Consider the following 24,977-nt stretch of genomic DNA (forward strand, 5'->3'; position numbering starts at 1 on the left):
ATAGCTTTTTGATGATTATAGCACACCGACTGACTTCTTCCTTCGGTTGTGGGACAGGAACTTACTGGAATAGATTCTTGAGCAAACTAACCGATACTCCCAGCAAAAGATGGGTAAAATAGCCTCCTCCAGGACCTTCAAGCCCTTGAACATGACTGAAGTCATGGGTTCCTTAGGCATCAACATAATCACGTCATACCCGACACTCCCAGATATGAAGAGGTACTGGGAGAGCTCTGACGATTTTTAGGTCTCAGCTCTTTGTAAGAGCATGGCTAGAGACAGGTTCTGTCAAATGGGACTATTTATCCATCTATATGACTAAATACTCGTAGGGTATAAGGACGAGCTATTCAAGATTCCACCATTGACTGAAAAGGTGAACATAAGGTTGTCAGGTGCTTGGAACGAGACAGACGCTCTCTCAATTGACGAGATTATGAAATTTGGGTCCAGTATGAAGCCACCTAACCCTATGAAGCCGGCAGCGCGAGGATAGAGAAATTTATTACATTTTGCCACATGATTGCCACATGATTGCCAACTCCACATGGTGTACTTTGGCAATTATTTTACTTCGGTTTAACTACCGTGCTGCTTGAAAGAAAAAGGTAATCGTCCGTGTGGAACAATAAGGAACACAAGAAAGCATTTCCTTAAGCTTATCAAGGACAAAAAGATGGAAGGAGGGGATTCAGATTGGTAAATTTCTCAGCAAGACATTGCTATGAAGTGGAGAGACAATAAAAATGTCTTTTTTGGCGTCCAATTGGCACTCGACTGAGAAGACGACAATTCCTAGGAAGAACAAGGACGGAAGCAAATCGACCACACCTTGTCCAAAAACGGTCAGTGACTTTAACGTATATATGATAGGAGTCGATCATGCTGACACGTCACGTGGAATTTAAGGGGGTCATTGAAAGTGTTATAAGTTGTGGCATAGGCTGTTCTTTGGTCTCTTGGGTATGACCATCATAAAAGCTTATACTTCTTTTCAGACACTGAAGCCAGAGGGGGCAAACATTTCACTGATAGTGTTTAGAAGAAGGTTAACCAGAAGTATAATACAGTTATCTGTGAAGTCACCTATGGAAACAACAAGGGGACACCTTTGTTCCAAAACTCCAGTAGTGACTGATAAAATCACAACATGCAAAGAAGGAAGGTATCTTTCAATGTTTCAGGTGATGTTCATCTAACTCAAATTCAAAATTCAAATTCATTTAATTCAAAAACAAGACATAGCTCTCGTGTGCAAAGCCCAAATATGATGTCTCTTATTCATAATTAGCAAAATAAAGTTGTCTGATAAAACTTTGTCGGGATAAATAAACTAAACGATAAAAACACTTGAGATTGAGAATAAAATTGTCTGATACAACTTCGTCAGGATAAAATAAACTAAACAATAAAAACACTAGAGATCATTGTAATATTTCACAAAGCTTGGCACAAAGCTTTCACTGTAGCACATGGTGTTACAGTGGACTGGGGTTCGTTTCGGAACCTTCTCAGACACTTCCCTGGGGGGACGAGATCTTATTGGGACAAAAGGTGGGAGAAGGAATGATCGGTAGATGGGATGTTGAAGGAGGGAGGAGCCAAATCTTTGGCATAATTTTTCTCGGCGGGAAGAAAGGGATTCAAGTTTAAATTCCTTGAGGTATAAAAGGAGTAAGGTAGAGGGGAACCGCCATAAATGATTTGCAGTGATCTCTTCCGAACTCGTTCTATTTCATCATTTTCATCATCGATAAGGGAAAAGTGCCAAACCAGAAAAGCACATTCAACTAAGGGGTGGATGAAAGTACAAGTTATTGGTTTCAGGTTGTCCTTAGGAACTCGAAAATTGTCCAGTGTTTTTAGCATTTGGATTACACCTTTAGCTTTTTTTACAATCGTCTTTGCGTTCTCCCGCCATGAGAGGCCAGAAGAAATCACCACACCAAGTAAAGTTATTTTATGGCTTATTATCTCGGAAGCGATAGGAGGTTCGAAAGACGGTTGAGTATTCTGAAGAAAAGAAAATGTCGTGACCGAGCATTTGTCTTTATTCACGACCATTTTTAGTTCAGCCGCCTCTGAGGTAACTTGGTCGATGAAACCAGCAGCATTGCTCTTCGAATCCTTAGATACGATTTCCGTTAAGAACAAGTCGTCAACGTATTTCCATCTGTCCTCCAGCTCAGCAGCAATTTCATTTATAATGAGGAGAAACCCCAGCGGCCCGATCACAGTTCCTTGTGGAATTCCACAAAAAACTGGCAGAGAAGTGGAAAATTGGTCTTTTATACTTCACAGTTTGCTCTCTATTTGTTAAGAAGCTCTTGATGACTTTAATAATAAAGCTGGGTATATTTTTTTCCGCCATTTTTTCTAAAAGGATTTTGTGATCAAAAAGGTCATATACTTTTCTGAAATCAATTGCAATTAAATTTATCCATTTTCCAGGTTCATCCGGGTGTTTTAAAATTAAATCAATTAAATTAACAAGGTAATGAGCTTTCGAACACTTAGGGATGTTACCAAATTGTTTTCGATCCGTTACTTTCAGAAGGTATTTTTTCAGCCTTGCGGCAACACAGCTTTTGTATATTCTGCTAAAAACTGACGTAACTATGATTGGCCGGACACCAGAGAAATCATTAGCTGCTCCTTTCTTTGGAATGGGGGTAATAAACCCTTTCTTCAATTTCTTTGGAAAGTATCCTGTTTTTGTTGTATTATTGAAAATTATCTGAAGGGGAAGTGATAATTCTTTAGCAAATGCTTTAATGAGAGCAACTGGAATGTCAAAAGGGACAACGGAAGTTCTTTTTAACGAAGAGAGTTTACGACTCATAATTGCCGATGAAATATCAGCAATTAAATTATCATCTGAAGGAGTAGTTAAGCTTACTGGAAGATCCTCAGGTGGTAGAGGGGGGTATGATTGCACAATTGAAGCAAAATGGGCATTTAAATTATTCGCAGTTTTCTCTAGAGGCTGCTTCTTCATGAAGTCAACTGGTTGAGAACTTTGACCAGTCAGACTTTTTACTTTACTGAAAAACTGCGACGGCTTGGACACCAAAAGATGGTCAACTTCATTTTCATAGTAATTTACTTGTCCCTTTTTGATTTTCCATTTTATTTGGTTTGCCAACTGTTTTGCTTGGTTCACTTGACCTTTTCGTATTAGGTGCAATTTATGTTTTATCAGTTGCTTTATTTTTGAATTTACGCATCGAGAAATTTTGAATTTAATTTATTATGGAATTCTTCTATTTGGGAATCCAAGTCTTTAGCTGAAGAGACCGCGACCGAGTTTTCTCCCGTTATCCAGTTACCGAAATGCAGCAGACCATGGTCAGTGATCGGCCTTGAAGTAGCTTCGGTTACTGAATATTTAATCTTTACTTTTTCCAAGGGGTTCCACTGTAACACATAATGATAACTTCCACCAAGTAGTGCTAGTTTACTTGGAGTCCGGTAATATTCCGAAAGATTTGCCAGGATTACATCCAGAGAAGTATTCCCCTTAGTTGTTGGGAAATCGACTAGAGTTTTAAGGTTAAGTGACCTGGCCAGCGATTTGCTATCGAGTTCGTTAGCATCTCCTAGCATTACTACTCCAAAATATGGGTGAGTTCTCTGGACGTAATCTGTGTTTTTTTTTTTTGTTTTTTTTTCGCTTTACCCCACACCCAGTTTTCAACTATGAGCCCTCTAAAACGGGTCTAATCATCGAAGTATTATCAGCATACATTAATAGACACATAAAGTGGGCTTAAAACCCTTGCCAAATTTTCAGCAGAAAGGTATGGAAAGCAGAAAAGCAGAAAGGTTTCAGCGAAAAGCAGGCCGCACCCGAATGGGGTGGGAACAGGTCATAAACAAGGACTTAAAGGAAATTTGAACGACTTGAGAGGCGATAAAGATTGAAGCTTTGAATAGATTAGAATGGAGGAGGAGCGTGCGCAACTATATTGGCCTCAGGTGGGTTGGTGCTCCATTAAGTTATTAATAGCAGTAATAACCCTTTTTGCTTTGTTGCTTTACATTCTTTTTCTTACATGTTTTTTCTCAACACTTCGCTCATATTCCCAATTTGAAAAAAAAGGCGAATCTCGTGTTTAACTTAGGCCTCTACATCTATGAAACCAGACTAAAACATTCTAAGGTCACAGTATCACTTATGCTTTAAGGAAACTGTTTTCTATTTCGAATTGTGTGACATAACATCAAAAGCAAGAAAACATCAAAATATTATCACAGAGATAATCAAAATTTACACATAAGAACTACAACAAATAGAGTGGAGCCATTTTCAAATTTGAAAATTCAGTCAAACTGTTCGATCATTAAAGTTTTTGCAATAAATATAAATGCAAAAAAATACAGTTTTTGAAAAAAAAATATAAATGTTTTTACTTTTATAGCTTTAATAAATCAAATAATATTAATATTTTGATTACTAAATATCAGTATATGTATATTAAACTGACAATGCACATTAATTTGTTTTTTTTTCAGTAAAGTGCAAATTATGTTATGGCCTTGGGAAGGCATAGGGGTTTTGAGCCCAACTTATGTTAATTTCTGCTCGTTTTGGGTTTGACTCGGTTATTTATTGTAATTTCTGTTAGTTTTGGGTTTCATTTATTTGTCGATGCTGATTTGTGGTAGTTTCATGCTTGGTAGATTATTTGATTTTATTTTTGCTCATTTTTTGCTTGATGGATTTGTTTACTTTTCTTTGAAAAACTTATTTTGTGAGAAAGTTTTTTTAATTAATTTCTTTTCGTTTTATATTGACATAGTATTTTCAGGGAAAAAGAAAATAATATTTTAAATCTTTTCGTTTTTTAAGAATTTATAGTTTGGCCTGCTATTTGTATGCTGGAGAAAAATTTTCAGTAATTCTTAACAACATACACCCTTTTAAAAAATCTGGACACAAATAGTAGTGTTTAATTTAGTTTCATACCTCTTCTAGTTGACCTGAAAGGAAAAACTTGATACCATTCGCAAAAAAATCTATTTACTTTCTTTGATAGCTTGGATACACTTACGCTATTTTGATTTGGTCAAATTTTTAGAGCAGAAGTAGCCCCAAAAGTTTGAACTTAATAACCTCAATCGTTCTTGGGATACTGATGAGATGCCTTAATGTGAATTAGCATTAACACAGTGTATTTTGATTTAATCTTAAGGCAACATTTAGTTTTTAAACATTATGGGCAAATGGGAGGGTGGGCGTGGGAGGGGGATTAATTTTCCTCCAATCACTTTCGACTATTAAAAAGGGCATCCACCCTTTCTATTTTCAATCGAATGAGCCCTTTTCAAAGCTCCTACGACAACTTCTTCAATATGAAGGGCCCTGGTCTAAGCAACAACAATAACAAAAAAATACATTATACCCACTCGGGTAAAATTGATCTTTACTATAAAAATGTCACGCCTTCCAAAAACTTCTGACTATTAAAAAAGGCACAAGGCCTTTCGATTACATATACCTTATATGCCTCCAGGGAACAAACTACAATTCTTATCCTAAAGGCTATAAGGGTGGTTGTCATCCTCTAAGACATAATTTCCAAAACTTTAAACTACGTTAAACAAAATGGCTATCTCAAAATTTTGATTGGATGTGTCTGGGAAAATGGTGGGCGTGAGAGGGAGGCTAGTTGCTCTCCAATCACTTTCAACAATTAAAAAAGGCACTAGCCCTTTCAATTTCCAATCAAATGAGCCCCTTTGAAGTTTCTACGACAACACTTTCAATAAAAACCTTATATTACCCCAGGGCATAACTTACAACCCTTGCCCTGATGGTTTGGGTGTGTCATCCTCAAAGACCTAATTTCCAGAACTTTCTGCTACGTTAAACAAAATGGCTATCTAAAAATTTTGATTGGATGTGTTTGGGGAAAAGGTGGGCGAGAGAGGGGGCTTGGGTGCCGTCAAATCACTTTCGAGACAATTAAAAATGGCACTAGCCCTTTGAATTTCCAATCGAATGAGCCCTTTTTCAAGTTTCTACGATAAAGATTTCAATAAAAACTTATATGCCCCCAGGGCATAACGGATAACCCTTGGCCTGAAGACTGTGGGAAGGGGGTTCTAATCAAAGGTATAGTTTCCTGAACTTTAAACTGCGTGGAAAAAATGGGTATCTCAAAATTTCGATTGGATGTTTTTGGGGAAATGGTGGGCGTGGAAGGGGTGTTAGTTGCCTTCCAATCACTTTCGACTATTGAAAAGGACAATAGCCATTTCAATTTCCAATCGAATGAGCCCTTTTTGAAGTTTCTACGACAGCTTGTTCTATAAAAACCTTATATGCTCCAAGGGCATAACTTACAACCCTTGCTTTGTGGGCTGTGGGGGGGTTGTCATCTTCAGAGACCTAATTTCCAGAACTTTCAATTACGTTGAACAAAATGGCTATCTTAAAATTTTGATTGGTTGTGTTTCGAGAAAAGCTGGGCGTGAAAGGGGGTTAGTTGCCCTCCAATCACTTTCGACTATTAAAAAGGGCATTAGCCCTTTGAATTTCCAGCCGAATGAGCCTTTTTTGAGGTTCCTACGACAGCGCTTTCTATAAAAACCTTATATGCCCCCAGGGCATAACTTACAACCCTTGCCCTGAGGGCTGTGGGAAGTGTCCTCCTCAAAAATATAATTTATATTTGGAAATCAACGACGCTAAACAAAATGGCTATCTGGAAATTTTGATTGGATGTGTTTGGGGAAAAGGTAGGCGTAAGAGGGGGGTTAGTTGCCCTCAAATCACTCTCGAGTATTAAAAAGGGCACTAGACCTTTGAATTTCCAATCGAATGAGCCCTTTTTCAAGTTTCTAGGACAAAGATTTCAATAAAAACTTATATACCCCCAGGGAATAGCTTATAAGCCTTGCCCTGAAGACTGCGGGGGGAGTGTCCTGCTCAAAGGTATAATTGCCTGAACTTTAAACGGCGTGGAACAAAAAGGCTATCTCAAAATTTTGATTGGATGAGTTTGGGGAAATGGTGGGCGTGGAAGGGGTATTAGTTGCCTTCCAATCACTTTCGACTATTAATAATCCATTAAAATTTCCAATCGAATGAGCCCTTTTTGAAGATTCTACAACAACGCTTTCTGCAAAACCTTATCTACCCTCAGGGATAACTTACAATCCTTGCCCTGAGGGCTGTGGGGGGGGGGGGGTTCATCCTCAAATACCTGAATTCCGGAGCTTTCAACTAGGTTGAACAAAATGGCTATATAAAAATGTTGCTTGAATGAGTGTGGGGACCAGCGGGGTGTACACGGGGGGCTAGTTGCCCTTTAATCACTTTCGACTATTAAAAAGGGCACTAGCCCTTTGAATTTCCAATCGAATGAGCCCTTTTTGAAGTTTCTACGACAGCTTGTTCTATAAAAACCTTATATGCTCCAAGGGCATAACTTACAACCCTTGCTTTGAGGGCTGTGGGGGGGGGGGGGGGTTGTCATCTTCAGAGACCTAATTTCCAGAACTTTCAATTACGTTGAACAAAATGGCTATCTTAAAATTTTGATTGGATGTGTTTCGAGAAAAGCTGGTCGTGGGAGGGGATTAGTTGCCCTCCAATCTCTTTCGACTATTAAAAAGGGCACTAGCCCTTTGAATTTCCAGTCGAATGAGCCTTTTTTGAGGTTCCTACGACAACGCTTTCTATAAAAACCTTATATGCCCCCAGGGCATAACTTACAACCCTTGCCCTGAGGGCTATGGGAAGTGTCCTCCTCAAAAATATAATTTATATTTGGAAATCAACGACGCTGAACAAAATGGCTATCTGGAAATTTTGATTGGATGTGTTTGGGGAAAAGGTAGGCGTAAGAGGGGGGTTAGTTGCCCTCAAATCACTCTCGAGTATTAAAAAGGGCACTAGACCTTTGAATTTTCAATCGAATGAGCCCTTTTTCAAGTTTCTAGGACAAAGATTTCAATAAAAACTTATATGCCCCCAGGGCATAGCTTATAACCCTTGCCCTGAAGACTGTGGGGGGAGTGTCCTGCTCAAAGGTATAATTGCCTGAACTTTAAACGGCGTTGAACAAAATGGCTATCTCAAAGTTTTGATTGGATGTGTTTGGGGCAATAGTGGGCGTGGAACAGGTATTAGTTTTCCTTCAAGCACTTTCGACTATAAAAAAAAGAATTAGCGGCTCCAATTTACAATCGGATGAGCCTTTTTCGAAGTTTCTACGACAGCGCGTTCTTTAAAAACCTTACATGCCCCCAGGGCATAACTTACAACCCTTGCCCTGAGGACTGTGGGGGGGGGGGGGGGGGGTTCATCCTCAAATACCTGAATTCCGGAGCTTTCAACTACGTTGAACAAATGGCTATTTTAAAATTTTGATTGGATATGTTTGGGGAAAGGGTGGGCAGTAAAAGGGGGTTAGTTGCCCTCCAATCACTTTTGACTATTAAAAAGAGCACTAGCCCTTTTAATTTCTAATCGAATGAGCCTTTTTGAAGTTTCTACGACAACACCTTCTATAAAAACCTTATTTGCCCCCAGGGCATAATTTACAACCCTTGCCCTGAGGGCTATGGGGGAGTGTCCTCAACAAAAACATAATTTCTATTTGGAAATCAACTACACTGAACAAAATCGCTATCTCAAAATTTTGATTGGATTTGTTTCGGGAAATGGTGGGTGTGGAAGGGGTGTTAGTTGCCTTCCAATCACTTTCGACTATTAAAAAGGGCACAAGCCACTCCGATTTCCAATTGAATGAGCCCTTTTCGAAGTTTCTACGACAACTTCTTCGATACCAAGTGCCCTGGTCTAAAAGGAAACAAAAATAAATAATACATTGTGCCAAAATCGTTCTTATATGCCCCCCAGGGCATAACTTAAAATCCTTGCCCTGGGGGTTGTGGGGGAGTGACATCCTTAAAAACATATTTTCTATCTGGAAATCAACTACGCTGAACAAAATGGCGATCTCAAAATTTTGATTGGATGTGTTTCGGGAAATGGCTGGCGTGGAAGGGGTGTTAGTTGCCTTCCAATCACTTACGACTATTAAAAAGGGCACAAGCCACTTTGATTTCCAATTGAATTAGCCCTTTTCGAAGTTTCTACGACAACTTCTTCGATACGAAGTGCCCTGGTCTAAAGGAAAAAAAAAAATAAATAATACATTGTGCCAATATCGTTCTTATATGCCCCCAGGGCATAACTTAAAACCCTTGCCCTGAGGGTTGTGGGGGAGTGACCTCCAAAAAGACATATTTTCTATCTGGAAATCAACTACGCAATGGCTATCTCAAAATTTTGATTGGATGTGTTTGGGGAAATGGGCGTGGGGGGGGGGGGCTAGTTACCCTCCAATCACTTTCGACTATTAAAAAGTCGATATTGGCCACTCCAATTTCCAATCGAATGAGCCCTTTTCGAAGTTTCTACGACAAGGTTTCCTATAAAAACCTTATATGCCCCCAGGGCATAACTTACAACCCTTGCCATGAGGGCTGTGGGGGAGTGTCCTTCTCAAAATTATAATTTCTATTTGGAAATCAACGCCGCTGAACAAAATTGCTACCTGGAAATTTTGATTGGATGCGTTTGGGGAAAAGGTAGGCGTGAGAGGGGGGTTAGTGGCCCTCAAATCACTCTCGACTATTAAAAAGGGCACTAGATCTTTGAATTTCCAATCGAATGAGCCCTTTTTCAAGTTTCTAGGACAAAGAATTCAATAAAAACTTATATGCCCCCAGGGCATAGCTTATAAGCCTTCCCTGAAGACTGTGGGGGGAGTGTCCTGTTCAAAGGTATAATTTCCTGAACTTTAAACGGTGTGGAACAAAAAGGCTATCTCAAAATTTTGATTGGATGAGTTTGGGGAAATGATAGGCGTGGAAGGGGTATTAGTTGCCTTCCAATCACTTTCGACTATTAAAAAGGGCACTAGCCATTTCAATTTCCAATCGAATGAGCCCTTTTCGAAGTTTCTACGACAACGCGTTCTATAAAAACCTTATATGCCCCCAGGGCATAACTTACTACCCTTGCCCTGAGGACTGGGGGGGGGGGGGTTTCATCCTCAAAGACCTGATTTCCGGAGCTTTCAACTACGTTGAACAAAATGGCTATCTAAAATTTTGATTGGATGTGGGTGGGGAAAACACGGGTTTGAAAGGGGGGTTAGTTGCCCTCCAATCACTTTCAACCATTAAGAAGGGCTTTAGCCATTTGAATTTCCAATCGAATGAGACTTTTTTGAAGTTTATACGTCAACGCTTTCTACAAAAATCTTATATGCCCCCAGGGAATAACTTACGACCCTTGCCCTGAGGACTGTGGAGGGGGGGTGTCATCCTCAAATACCTGAATTCCGGAACTTTCAACTAGGTTGAACAAAATGGCTATCTAAAAATTTTGATTGGATGTGTTTGGGGAAAACATGGGCTTGAAAGGGGGGTTAGTTACTATCCAGTCACTTTTGACTATTAAAAAGGGCACTAGCCCTTTGAATTTCCAATCGAATGAGACTTTTTTGAAGTTTCTATGACAACGCCTTCTATAAAAACTTAATATGCCCCCAGTGCATAACTTACAACCCTTGCCCTGAGGGCTGTTGGGGAGTGTCCTCCTCAAACACATAATTTATATATGGAAATCAACTACGCTGAACAAAATGGCTATATGAAAATTTTGACTGGATATGTTTCGGTAAATGATAGGCGTGGAAGGGTTATTAGTTACATTCCAGTCACTTTCGACTATTAAAAAGGGCACATGGCACTCCGATTTCCAATTGAATGAGCCCTTTTCTAAGTTTCTACGATAACTTCTTCGATACAAAGTGTCCTGGTCTAAAGAAAAAATAATAAATATTACATTGTGCCAACATCGTTCCTATATGCCCCCCAGGGCATAACTTAAAATCCTTGCCCTGGGGGTTGTGGGGGAGTAACCTCCTTAAAAACATATTTTGTATCTGGAAATCAACCACGCTGAACAAAATGGCTATCTCAAAATTTTGACTGGATGTGTTTTGGGAAATGGTGGGCGTGAAAGGGGTGTTAGTTGCCTTCCAATCACTTTCGACTATTAAAGAGGGCACAAGCCACTCCAATTTCCATTTGAATGAGCCCTTTTCGAAGTTTCTACGACAACGCGTTCTATAAAAACCTTATATGCCCCCAGGGCATAACTTACTAACCTTGCTCTGAGGACTGGGGGGGGGGGTTTCATCCTCAAAGACCTGATTTACGGAGCTTTCAACAACGTTGAACAAAATTGCTATCTAAAATTTTGATTGGATGTGTTTGGGGAAAACACGGGTTTGAAAGGGGGGTTAGGTGCCCTCCAGTCACTTTCGACTATTAAAAAGGGCACTAGCCATTTGAACTTCCAATCGAATGAGCCCTTTTTGAAGTTTCTATGACAACGCTTTCTGTTAAAAACCTTATGTGCCCCCAGGGCATAACTTACGACCCTTGCTCTGAGGACTGTTGGGGGGGGGGGGGGTGTCATCCTCAAAGACCTAATTTCCGGAGCTTTCAACTACGTTGAAGAAAATGGCTATCTAAAAATTTTGATTGGATGTGTTTGGGGAAAACATGGGCTTGAAAGGGGGGTTAGTTACTATCCAATCACTTTTGACTATTGAAATGGGCAATGTCATATTGAATTTCTAGGCGATTGAGCACATTTTGAAGTTTCTACAACAAAACCCTCTTCAAAAATTTTATGTGACCCCAGGGAATAAATTACAAGCCTTACGATGATTGCTGTGGGGAAGTTTATTCCTCAAAAACATGATATCTATATGGAAATCACCTATGCTTAACAAATTGGCTATATCAAAATTTGTATTGAATGTGTTTGGGGAAAAGATGGGTGTGGAAGGGGTGTTAGTTGCCTTCCGTTAACTTTCGACTACTAAAAAGGGAAGAAGCCACTCCAATTTCAAATTGAATGAGCACTTTTCGAAGTTTCTACGACAAATTCTTCGATACCAAGTGTCCTGGTCTAAAGAAAAAAATAATAAATATTACATTGTGCCAAAATCGTTCCTATATGCCCCCCAGGGCATAACTTAAAATCCTTGCCCTGGGGGTTGTGGGGGAGTAACCTCCTTAAAAACATATTTTGTATCTGGAAATCAACCACGCTGAACAAAATGGCTATCTCAAAATTTTGACTGGATGTGTTTTGGGAAATGGTGGGCGTGAAAGGGGTGTTAGTTGCCTTCCAATCACTTTCGACTATTAAAGAGGGCACAAGCCACTCCAATTTCCATTTGAATGAGCCCTTTTCGAAGTTTCTACGACAACTTCTTCGATACGAAGTGCCCTGGTCTAAAGGGAAAAAAATAACACATTGTGCCAATATCGTTCTTATATGCCCCCAAGGCATAACTTAAAACCCTTGCCCTGAGGGTTGTGGGGGAGTGACCTCAAGACATATTTTCTATCTGGAAATCAACTACGCTGAACAAAATTGCTATCTCAAAATTTTGATTGGATGTGTTTGGGGGAATGATGGGCGTGGGGGGGGGGGGAGGGGAGGGGGCTAGTTGCCCTCCAATCACTTTTGACTATTAAAAAGGGCACTAGCCACTACAATTTTCCAATATAATGAGCCCTTTTCGAAGTTTCTACGACAAGTCCTTCGATACGAAGTGCCCTGGCCTAAGACCAAGAAAAAAATAAATAATACATTGTGCCCACATCGTCCTTTATTTAGGCAGCGCTATTGCGCTGCCTATGATATAGTATTGGTTATTGGGAAGTATACAGAGGTTTTCAAGAGCGATTTCTTTCTGGGTGGGATGGGGGGGTCAGAGGAGGGGATTGCGTGGGAGGATCTTTCCATAGAGGATGTTTCCTTAGGGGAAGGGACCTTTCTATGAAGGGGGCACCGGATTTTCCAGCATTATTTAAAAACGATCAGAAATTAAATAAAAAACTAATTTTTTTTAACTGAAAGTAAGGAGCAACATTAAAATTTAAAACAAACAGAAATTAATACGTATATGAGGGGGTTCGCCCCTTAGTCCAGACCTCGATCTTTACGCTAAAGTTTTTTTAGTACTTCCAAAAGAGATATCTATTCTAATTAACCAGCTTTTATGATTCAGGGATTCGTTATTCTAAGAAAATTCAAACTTTAGCGTAAATAGTAAGGTATTGACTAGGGGGCGAACTCCCTAATAGACGTAATGAAAACATACGAATATAGAAATTCGTTACGTAAGTTAATTCGTAGGTTACATCAGAACAAAATTTCGAAAAAAGCCATTTAGCCAAAAAAAGAAAATTAATATGCAAATTTCGTCATGTACGGTGAGCCAAAATCAAAGCTGCATTACTTTAAAAGTGTTCAGAAATTAAATATAAAAAAACAAGTTTTTTAACTGAAAGTAAGGAGCGACATTAGAACTTAAAACGAACAGAAATTATTCCGTATATGAAAGGGGCTGTCCCCTCCTCAACGCCTCACTCTTTACGCTAAAGTTTGACTCCGTCTCACAACTTTATTTTTTAAAACAATAAAAAACTTTAGCGTAAAGAGCGAGGCATTGAGGAGGGGACAGCCCCTTTCATATACGGAATAATTTCTGTTCGTTTTAAATTTCAATGTCGCTCCTCACTTTCAGATAAAAAAAAACTTGTTTTTTTATTTAATAATTATATGAAGATAATATATATTATAATTATATAAATATATATATATACATATATATATATATATATATATATATATATATATATATATATATATATATATATATATATATATATATATATATATATAATTATAATCTATAAATAATATAATTGATTATATTGTTTTTAGGCGCCATAGCTTTAGAACTGTTAAATATTTTAGCTTTAGAACTCTAAGGAGCGACTCGGTTGGGCCAGCTTGAGGGGTTTGCGAAGTATGCAGCCGCACACTGGAGCCATTTGAAGGGACATAGAATGGGCAAATGTTGGTAAAAAAAAAGAAGTAGCCAAATTGACAAATTTTAGCAAGTCCATGCAATTCAAGCTGTCTTGGCAAGGAAACTGAATCGGGTTTGCCAATATACACTGATAACAACTTTTTCGAAATCTTTTTGTATGGACCAATTGCCATGGCCTGCGTTAAGAAACTTCTTCTGATTCAGTATGCAGTTGATAGACTTTCTAAAAAGTTAGGATTCAGACATAGAAGTATACCCAAGGCGCGTTTAACTCTTTGATTTCGGTGTACCTATGATAGAAAGCTACACCAAAAGTAATAATATTATTTTCAATAGTTTTTAACATTACTGAGGTCATTTTGTCCCTGTCTACAATGAAAGGGGTAGCCCCTTTCATATACAGAACGATTTCTGTTCGTTCCAAGTTTTAATGTTACTCCTACTTTTAGTCGAAATTTTTTCATTTATTTAATTCTTGACCGTTTTGAAATCACGTCAGGAAATCCAAATAAAATAGCACAAGGGAAGATGGAGCAAAGGGTTCGACTAGGGAATTGCTTCTCATGTTTATAAGGATCAGATATTTTATCTAAAATTTCTGTAATCGTGACTTTAGATACAATCAGGCCGGTAAGTTTAAGTCAATCGAAAGAAACAAATTGGTGCCCCATTTCAGGCATCATAAATCGATAGAACCAAGCAAAAAAAAAAAAAAAATATGAATCTGTAGACCTATCCCTGGGTACATACTCTATAAGTTTCTGGCCTATCAAGAATCAAGACAATTTTAGGCCAAGTAGTAATTGGTTAATTCAATATTGGTTCAAAATTTGTATTCATATAAATTATGCATGCTTTGTTTTTTTTAAAAATCACACCTCACGTACTTATTATAGTTTTTTATTATTATTCAAGACTGAGCATCGAAAAATCATTTTTACATCTAAAAAAGGCGATAGAACTTGGAATGTCCTACTAAACGAGGCCCTTCCTCATTTCCTACTACCATCCTTGCCACTTGTCACAGGCTGTCGGGGAAAAAATGTACATGGGAGGCACATGGCTCAATGCTAGTGCATTACCTTTGATACTTCCAGAATAAAACATTAAAAAATAATACAGGGCTGGATAAAGATGATTTCTAATAATTTTCCGGTTGGGTCTTAACTACATAAAGCACAATATTGGGCGCATAAGAAATATGAGAAAAACAGTATATATTACCTGATGTTTTTTATTTACCATATCCAAAACTTTATCATAACATACATCATCCATGTCTCTCAGCATCTGGAGAGGATTTACAGCTTTAATACCAATAAATGTTGTTTCAAGTGGAACTGGCCGAAACCGTCCATCAAAATAAAACAGGCCGATATATGGATTGACTCTCAGAAATCGAGCCACGTCGATGTAGTTTGGAAGTGTTGCAGATAGTCCAACAATTCTGATCATGTTCTGAGAGGCTTCAACCTAAAATTTATTGAAAAATTTAAGTCAAGTTTACATATTATTAAGATGAATAATATTGCTAGCTTTCTTATGTAGAGGTGACATTTCTAAAACGCCTGCCATCTAGTGATCGTGTACTATCCTACGTGATTTAATATTTAAAGTTGTTTCAATTTTCAGTAGTAATATGCCCATGTTCGAACACAGCTGTACCAACACAATGCACGGCCGACACAAAGACCTAAGTAGTCAAGAAGCGTCTTTAATCTTATACGGTAATATGGCCACCATATTATCTGCTAATATGATAAGTTACATAACGGCCATTCTTACTGCGGCGCTAACCATCTAGGGTCAAACAAAATACAGGCCAACCTCGAGTGGGGTGGTAAGAGGTTGTAAGGAAGGATTTAAATGAAATTGGAACATCTTGGAAGGGGGTAAAGAGGGAAGCTTTGAATAAACTGGGATGGAGGAGAAGCATGCATACCTGTGTTGGCCTCAGACAGTTCGGTGCTACAGTAAGTTGTCAGTAGTAGTATAGTGTTTATATAGTATAAATTTTAAGTAATTTTCAATGACAACTAATTTTTCTTATAGTACTGATTATACGAAGGAAGGTTAGATGGCAGGGTGAGCTATGTAGCTAGATGGCAGGGTGAGCTATGTAGCTAGATGGCATTTGCCAGAGTGGGTAATACGTTACTTTATATCACGTCCACTTTCTATATTTTCTTTTTACGCTAAAGACTCCATGTATATTGAGCTTCCCTGACCTTAAGACATGTTATTTAGCACGATTATATTTTACTTTTTTGTTGTTTTGTAATGGTTGGTTAATCCGGCCTAAGGTCTTTCATTAAAATGGCTGTTATTTAAGCTAAAACTTCTACCCCCACATGCAAGGTTTTTTTTTTTTTTATTACCTCCGATTGTCTACAACTATAAGAGGGGCGAATATAAAAATAAACTATATTATTGCCAAAGTAATATACAATAGTGTTTATTTGCCAGCAAGTTTTCTAAGTTTTAGACAAATACCGAGAAGTTATCTAAAACAGATAACATGTTTCTTAATACCTTTAAAAAACATGAGGGTTAGGTTTCTACACGCTGAATCAGATCAAAACAAACAGGAACAACGGAAAAAACGGGGGAAATGAACTACCTGAACTCGTATCTTTTTTTTTATTCAAAATGCAATAATGCCTGGAGGAAAACAAAAACCAATTCATCTGTAAAAGGTAAATATAATTCAACATAATATTTTGTATTGTATAGACCTCGACTTGCAGCAATTTTGTAATACCTTAATCAAGGCTCTATCCTGGGGGGAAGGAGGCTCAGGGTTTGACCCGTCCCCCTAAAAAAATAAAAAAAATTGTCCGACTCGTAAAAACGCAACACAACTCCAAATAATTAACTTTTAATGCGTTTTTACTGTTATTTGTACCCCCTCCCCCCCCCCACAAACAAAAATCCTGGATACACCTTTCCCCTTAATTAGATTGTCTTCTAGCTATTATTGCTATTTCTTCTTGTTAAAGTCCAGAAAAGATTTTAATGTTTTAGTAGCATGAATTCCAAGTCGCCTAAAAGAAGAAACCGATGGAATAAAAAAGATCCACGAACAAGAAAAACTGTTATATTACTATTGGATGAAAGATATTTACACTAAAAGATCTAGAGACAGTTAAATCATGTAAACCTTAGATAATACCATCAAAACAGACAGACAATGCCCTTTTTTAGTCCTACTGATCAAAAGAATATCATCCTCACAAGTGAGATAAGAAATAATCAGTGAAACAGAAAATGTCAGTAAATAAATTAGATAATACAAAAGGAGATAATACATAAATTGAAGAGGAAATAATAACACCTTCCGGGCACCATACCAGCGTTGTCAACACTTTGAAATAAACTGTACCAGTTGTCCGACAAAAAATTGCAGCGCAAGAGGTGAATTTGTACATCTGAATAACACGTTAAAAATTTGCCATAAAAAGAAGAAAAACTTCAATAAACTGAAAATTGAACAGACATCCGAGTATGAATAGAGCAAGTAAAACCAAAACATACACGAAAATTTTTATTGTAACGGAAAATTTGAAAATGTACCACATTGTGCCAGGACCACTAAATTGTACCATAAACGGTACCGAAATTGTACAGTATTGGCAACTCTGCTCTACACAGAACGGCTATTGCAGAGTCTGTTTGCATATATGACAAATGCCTTTATCTTCGGGTGATTATGTTGAGAAGTACCTTGATTGTACATTACTTTTAGCAATAAAACCATTTTTCTTTAATTATTTTTTTTGGAGGGAGGGGGGTGGGGTTACCCGTACTTTTACTCAATTGAATTACTTACTTACTTGTACTTATGGCGGGAATCAGGCGTTTCCACCTTGCCCGGTATCGAGGATCTTCGAGACCTGTTTGAACGATGTACTTCGGTCTTCTGCCAGCTGTTTTGCAAATGAAAGCCATTGAGTTGTCCATCTGTGACCGAACTTTCTGAACTCCCCAATCGGTTTAAGGTCTGATTTAACCAAGTTCCACCAGCTTTTAATTCTTATAATTAGCTTTAGAAATTTCCTGGGTAACGTGAAATGGCATTATTCTTTTCTCACTCCCCCTCGCCCTCTGTCTGTCTCACTCGCTCTTTTTTTTTATACATAAATTCACCCAACTAACAATACCTGCTTGTGCAATACCATCAATCCGACCATTGATGACGTGTAAATGTGCCATGTCATTATCATGCTTTTTGTTTTCTTTAATCCTTTTAATTCTTGCGTTTCAATATATAGCTAAGGTGAGCTTAAACCACTTACATTATTTTGAATTTCTTTTAAATACCTGTCTGAGAGTCCTGGCAACTAGGGCTTCCACAACAGGTCCACGATCGCCATGCAAAAGGTGAACTTCGTCAATAATAAGTAATTTAACAATTTGGGTCAACGCAACATCTGAGCTGCTTTTACGAGTAACCACATCCCATTTTTCGGGGGTTGTTACAAGCATCTGGGTCTTAGCTATTTCGGACTTCGTAAGCTGCATGTCTCCAGTTAGTTCACGAACAGAGATGCCAAGTGGTTCAAGTCGTTGGGAAAAATTTCTAGCCATTTCTGCTGCTAAGGCTTTCATAGGAGCCACATACACAATCTGAAATAGAGCAAAGTAAGGCCACACAAGAAAGAAGAAAAAGTAAGGTTTTCTTTCTTTCTGTTAAATGTCTTCGTCTTGTTCCAGAGTTTTATTATTGTATGTGTTTTATAAAAGTCCATTGTTTATTATTGTATTATGTGGCCCACTACAAGCCACTACTAGGCCACTTCTTGGGCCTAGTAACCGCTTTACGTTTGCAAAAGTTTTTTTTTTTGTATTAATAAAATGATTGATTGAAGCATGGTTTCAGATTGAGGTTTGAGGAAGCAAGGTTAAAAACTCTTTGGCAATGACTCTTTTTTCTTCCTTCTTCCAATGAATAATATTTGAGACGAAGTTTCTTCTTTTTTTAAGAGCTAACAAGAAACAACCACATGGGTGTATTCAGGGGCGCTTCTTGAAATGCAAGGAGGGCTTCAAACTCCTAAAAAATATAGGTAATCATGAGTAAATATTAGAATTCCCGGAAGGGAAGGAAGACCCAAAGAATAAAAGTGTTTATGCGATTATGTTTTTATTTTTTTTTTTTTTTTTTTTATCATTACAAAGACGAAAGTTTACAGCAAACCAGCGAAAACCAATTAATTGTGGGTTTTACCATAATCGTACAGTCCAAGATCTCCTTAAAGAAGTCTAAGCTTTAAGATAGTCAATTAAAAATTCCTAGAAGTATTGTCTTACAGTCAAAACTTTGATACTAAATGTTTCAGACTTAAGATCATTTTCGGCCCTGAAGTAAAATTTCCAACCTCGAAAAAGAATCCCTAGTTACCAATTTTGGATATTAAGAACTATATGTACGTTCTGATTGCATACTTCCGTGAGGGGACACCTTCAAGAAAGGGTCTTCTTATAATTTCCTGTAATTTTCGTCTAGTCCAAGTTTTTTTTTTTGCATTTTCGACAAATTTGCAAATAACCAATTTAAAAAAAATGATTTCATAGATACATTTTAATAGTAAAATATACATATTTACACCTTTTCAAAACCACAGAACAAGAATTTTCAATCCTTATCACCTCAGAGTCATGTAAGAGACTTCAATCTGTGTGATTGGAAGCCCGTATGCAGGGTCATGTCTAATGCCCCCCCCCCCACACACACACAAATTCACACATAAGAGTCCTGTTGAATTACTTTCAGGTCATAAACCTCCAGAAATTATTCAAGTACGAGTCCTCAGAGATTAAAAACTGATCATTGAAAACCATTAAGATGACGGTACCACTGTCCGGGGGGGGGGGCGGTTGTTACCTGGGAGGATCTTTCCATGGAGGAAGTTTTCATAGGAGAAGGGACATTGCTATGAAGGGGGCGCCGGATTTCCCAGCATTGTTTTAAAAAAAGATCAGAAATTAAATAGAAAAAAAAAAACAGTTTTCAACTGAAAAACTTTTTAACTGAAAACTTTTCAACATTAAAACTTAAAACGAACAGAAACTATTACGTATATGATTGGGTTCACCCCCTAGTCAATACCTCGACCTTTACGCTAAAGGTTTTTCAGTACTTTCATAGAACACAATAAAACACAATAGACACATATTTCACACATGGCTCTGATCCCTATTAAAATTGATTTTATAGGCTTTTAAGCTTGCTGATTACAAATCAGAGGCTAAAATCACAATTAAGACATTATTAAGACACATTAAGACAAAAATATTGGATATGTCATGCTGTGTCAAAATCAGAGTCCCAAGAGGATGTCCACTCCAACGATCCCCCTAATATTGTGAAACAGAAGTCCAATAGCAATCATTGTGTTGTGGTTACTCTCATATCAACTGCTATTACCACGTTTCTACTATTATTCAACTTTGAGCGGTACTCTTAATACAACTTATTGGCTAATATTACAACCGTTAATATATACAAAAATACTACTTCAAATAAGAAATAAATAGATATTACTTTTTTCGAATTTAAGATATTTCAACAAACCCTAAAGAGTGAATTTAAAACAAGCTAAAATTAGCAAAAGGACAAACCTAAAACAAACAGAACTTACAATAAATGAAGAAAAATAATCTTAAACAAGCCAAAGAAAAAACAGAAATGATACTGAACAATGAGCCCAAACTTAGAATAAATTGAAAGGACAAAACATAAGGGCGATATTAAACATGAAAAGCCAAAAAGTTAAAATGGAATTTTACACAAGATGTGTTTTCATCAAGTATTTTTGCGCTTTCGACAGCCTTAAAGGGTGAGCGATCTTGATGATAATTACACCATCAAATTTACAGTTGCAGATATTTCAAATACCAATCTACAAAAAAAAGTAAATTTCGTATTATATTCAAGACGAATGATCACAGGACAGGTGCGTGTTAATTTGTATGTTCTACCCAAGGCCGTACCTAGGGGGGAGGGGGGGCAAACGTGACGAAAATGGATATAAACAAATTTTATGCGGTTTTTGAGCTCCAAAAATAAAGCTTTGAGTAAGCCCCCCCTCCGAAAATAAATCCTGGGTACGGCCTTGGTTTCACCTTTTTTTTAATAGTGATTGTTTCGAACCAATAGCATTAGAACATTGTCATTCGAACAGAAATTATGAGTTCTAGTGGCCTTCTTAAGTAGCAAAAACGATTGTGTGACAGAAAAGTTACATTTTATGCCAATTTGTGGCACGAAACAGCAGGTGTGCTTCAAAGAGGGGAAAAAGTCTATAGATAGAAAAGTTCCGAGATAGGCGATCGATTTGAAATTATCGGAAAGCTGTATATTGACCATCCCAGTTACAGAGGAAGTAAAGCCACGCGGTGGTGCATTCAATCTTGAAGATGCACGCACTCCACATAAAAAATGTTGATATATACATTTATTTTAAAACTTCATTTAACTAAATTGCATTTAAGTCTTGACAAAATCCTATACAATGATGTATATTTCCACATCCGCCATTAGGGAGGAGGGCCGGTGGGTCATTATGTAGATGGAGAGTGTGCCTCATGCCTCAGAAAGGCCATTTTCAAAAGTAAAAATTAAAATCAAATCTCCCTTCATTCCTGGGAATATTTTTGGACTCAGCCTGTAATATGGGTGCTGTGAGGTCATAGCTCCCCTCTTGTTGTAGATGTTTTTCTTTGTAACATAAAATATTGTGTTCAAATGCTTGCCGGCACAAATACAAGAGACGCTGGGGAGGGTCACAGTGACACCAGGAAATTTTTCAGGGGAGGGGACCAAGCGCTACCTGTAACTTTGTTTTTACCATGAATTAAATAGGAATATTTCCAATTTTCATTTTTTATGTACATTTTTCAATGTTTTCTAACTTCTCGGGAGAAGGGAGGCCTTTAGAAAAATATAGGAGGAGGTTCTGAAAGTGGGGGGGGGGGAGAAACTAACCTCTAATTCTCTCTTTTTCCCCAGAAATATTTTGGTACTGCGGGGTGTAAGTACCCCTCTTATCGCAAAAGACTTTTTTCTGTGCAACATACAAGATTGCATTAATTTGCCCAACAACACAGATCGGGGAGAGATGGAGGGCATCTCGATCCCCGCTAGGTACAGCGGGGTGTAAGTTACCTTCTTATTGCAGAAGACTTTTTTCTGTGCAACATAGAAGATTGCATTAATTTGCCTAATAACACAGATCGTGGAGAGATGGAGGGCATCTCGATCACCGCTAGGTACTGCGGGGTGTAAGTACCCCTCTTATTGCAGAAGACTTTTTTCTGGGCAACATAGAAGATTGTATTAATTTGCCCAACAACACAGATTGTGGAGAGATGGAGGGCATCTTGATCACCGCTAGGTACTTCGGGTATTGCAGAAGACTTTTTTCTGTGCAACATAGAAGATTGCATTAATTTGCCTAACAACACAGATTTTGGAGAGATGGAGGGCATCTCGATCACCACTAGGTACTGCGGGGTGTAAGTACCCCTCTTGTTGCAGAAGACTTTTTTCTGTGCAACATAGAAGATTGCATTAATTTGCCCAACAACACAGATCGTGGATAGATGGAGGGTATCTCGATCCCCGCTAGGTACTGCGGGGTGTAAGTACCCCTCTTATTGCAGAAGACTTTTTTTTCTGTGAAACACAGAAGATTGCATTAATTTGCCTAACAACACAGATCGTGGAGAGATGGAGGGCATCTCGATCACCGCTCGGTATTGCGGGGTGTAAGTACCGCTCTTATTGCAGAAGACTTTTTTCTGTGAAACATAGAAGATTGCATTAATTTGCCTAACAACACAGATCGTGGAGAGATGGAGGGCATCTCGATCACCTCTAGGTACTGCGGGGTGTAAGTACCCCTCTTATTGCAGAAGACTTTTTTCTGTGCAACATAGAAGATTGCATTAATTTGCCTAACAACACAGATTGTGGAGAGATGGAGGGCATCTCGATCACCGCTAGGTACTGCGGGGTGTAAGTACCCCTCTTATTGCAGAAGACTTTTTTTTCTGAGAAACACAGAAGATTGCATTAATTTGCCTAACAACACAGATAGTGGAGAGATGGAGGGCATCTCGATCACCGCTAGGTACTGCGGGGTGTAAGTACCCCTCTTATTGCAGAAGACTTTTTTTTCTGTGAAACATAGAAGATTGCATTAATTTGCCTAACAACACAGATAGTGGAGAGATGGAGGGCATCTCGATCACCGCTAGGTACAGCGGGGTGTAAGTAACCCTCTTATTGCAGAATACCTTTTTCTGTGCAACACAGAAGATTGCATTAATTTGCCTAACAACACAGATTGTGGAGAGATGGAGGGCATCTCGATCACCGCTAGGTACTGCGGGGTGTAAGTACCCCTCTTATTGCAGAAGACTTTTCTCTGTGAAACATAGAAGATTGCTATTAATTTGCCCAACAACACAGATCGTGGAGAGATGGAGGGCATCTCGATCACCGCTAGGTACTGCGGGGTGTAAGTACCCATCTTATTGCAGAAGACTTTTTTCTGTGCAACATAGAAGATTGCATTAATTTGCCTAACAACACAGATTGTGGAAAGATGGAGAGCATCTTGATTACCGCTAGGAAATTATTCAGGAAAGGGATGGGGTAAGTACAATAAGGGCCTTTGTTTTTACCGAAGTTTAAATGGAATGTTTCTCTCTATACTGTTTTTTTTTAATTTTACACGAAGGGCATTGACCCCTTAGTTCACCTATCAGGGTCCATGGGATAAAAATGTAATTTTTTTTTTTTTTTTTTTTTAAGAAACTCGCCTAAAATAACCTGGGATACAATGACCTTAAAGTCAATTTTGATATTTCAGGCCATGCCTCTCCTAAAAACAGTCACTTTTTCAGGGATGACCATCATTCCCGAAGTATAATTCTACAAATATTCAGAGTTTTATTTGAGGGGTGAGGGGTAGTGGTGGTTGTGGAGAGGAGTCAGAGGGCAGTCCCCCCATAGATTTTGACAAATACCTCTCTTTGGTATTTTTCATTGAACAAACACCCTTTTTTCTGTATTTTCGCTGGAAAAAAATCTCGAAAAATCAGCAAAATTGTACCCCACCCGAGATTTAGAAAAATACATTTTGCCTCTAAAACCCTCCCCCCTCCCAACTTCTATATTTTTGCAAGTTGATCCCCCAGCCAATATTAAACTTGAATGTAAAAACAGGGGTTGAAGGAGGGAGTAGAATCCTACCTCACAAAGTCTTGAATCAAACAGTTCGTAATAACAAACTGTAAGTGAAGAGCAACACTTGTCATTAGTGACCCCAACTCTAAGAACTACTTAACTGAAATACATGCGACGACCAAAATCTATTATTTATGCTAGATATGAATTGTAAAGTTGCTCATCAAAAGCTATCAAGAAATGAGAAATAGCACGATTTTAGAAAAAGAATTGAACTCCCCCACAATGAAATCTGGTCTGGTAGAAAATTATGCAATTAAATTCAATATGTGTGAGAACCTTTAAGCTACTATTTCTACAAGATATAGAATTTCTTACTTTTCCAGAGAAGGATGGTCATGCATGTCCCCATCCAAATTCCACAGGCTATCAAAAGAGGGCTCACCCAAATGAGCATCAAAATACCTAGTGCCCCTTTTAAGTAACGAAAGAGACCATGTCTAAGGAAATCGCCAATTCCAGCATTTTGGCCCGTAAAAAAGTAATTTTAGCCCGAACAGGACCAGGGTATTAATGTAGCCTCCTGGTCTCAGAGGCGAGACTGGCGCACAGTATATCATTCGTCACTGATGAATGAATGACTCATTTAGAACAAGGGCGATTAAATAGGATTAAAGAGATTTTTCACCCTGTCTCAAGAATGGAAGACCTTATTTATGTGAACTTGCTTTAAACAATACAACTCGATTGCGTGTTTACTGTACTCCTAAATACTTTCAGCGTAGCACTATGGTTCCATAGCTTAAAGAGCAGAGAGTAGAAGAGGAAGGGGG

The 24,977-nt window shown here is 38.2% G+C and overlaps 1 protein-coding gene across 2 annotated transcripts in view; it reads right to left on the reverse strand.

Moving 5' to 3' along the window:
- Positions 1–24,977, reverse strand: part of obe (activating signal cointegrator 1 complex subunit obelus) — a 196,930-nt gene that overhangs the window by 105,626 nt on the left and 66,327 nt on the right. For both annotated transcript variants that reach the window (XM_089098912.1, XM_089098905.1), the window contains exons 9-10: positions 18,270–18,575; positions 15,174–15,422 (exon numbers count right to left, since the gene is read on the reverse strand). In XM_089098912.1, the coding sequence (XP_088955038.1) occupies positions 15,174–15,422; positions 18,270–18,575 (555 nt within the window). The remainder of the gene's footprint in view (positions 1–15,173; positions 15,423–18,269; positions 18,576–24,977) is intronic.

The sequence above is a fragment of the Artemia sp. Qi Xiang Cuo genome, chromosome 2, assembly GCF_049724085.1.
Source record: "Artemia sp. Qi Xiang Cuo chromosome 2, ASM4972408v1, whole genome shotgun sequence".
Classification (NCBI taxonomy): domain Eukaryota; kingdom Metazoa; phylum Arthropoda; class Branchiopoda; order Anostraca; family Artemiidae; genus Artemia; species Artemia sp. Qi Xiang Cuo.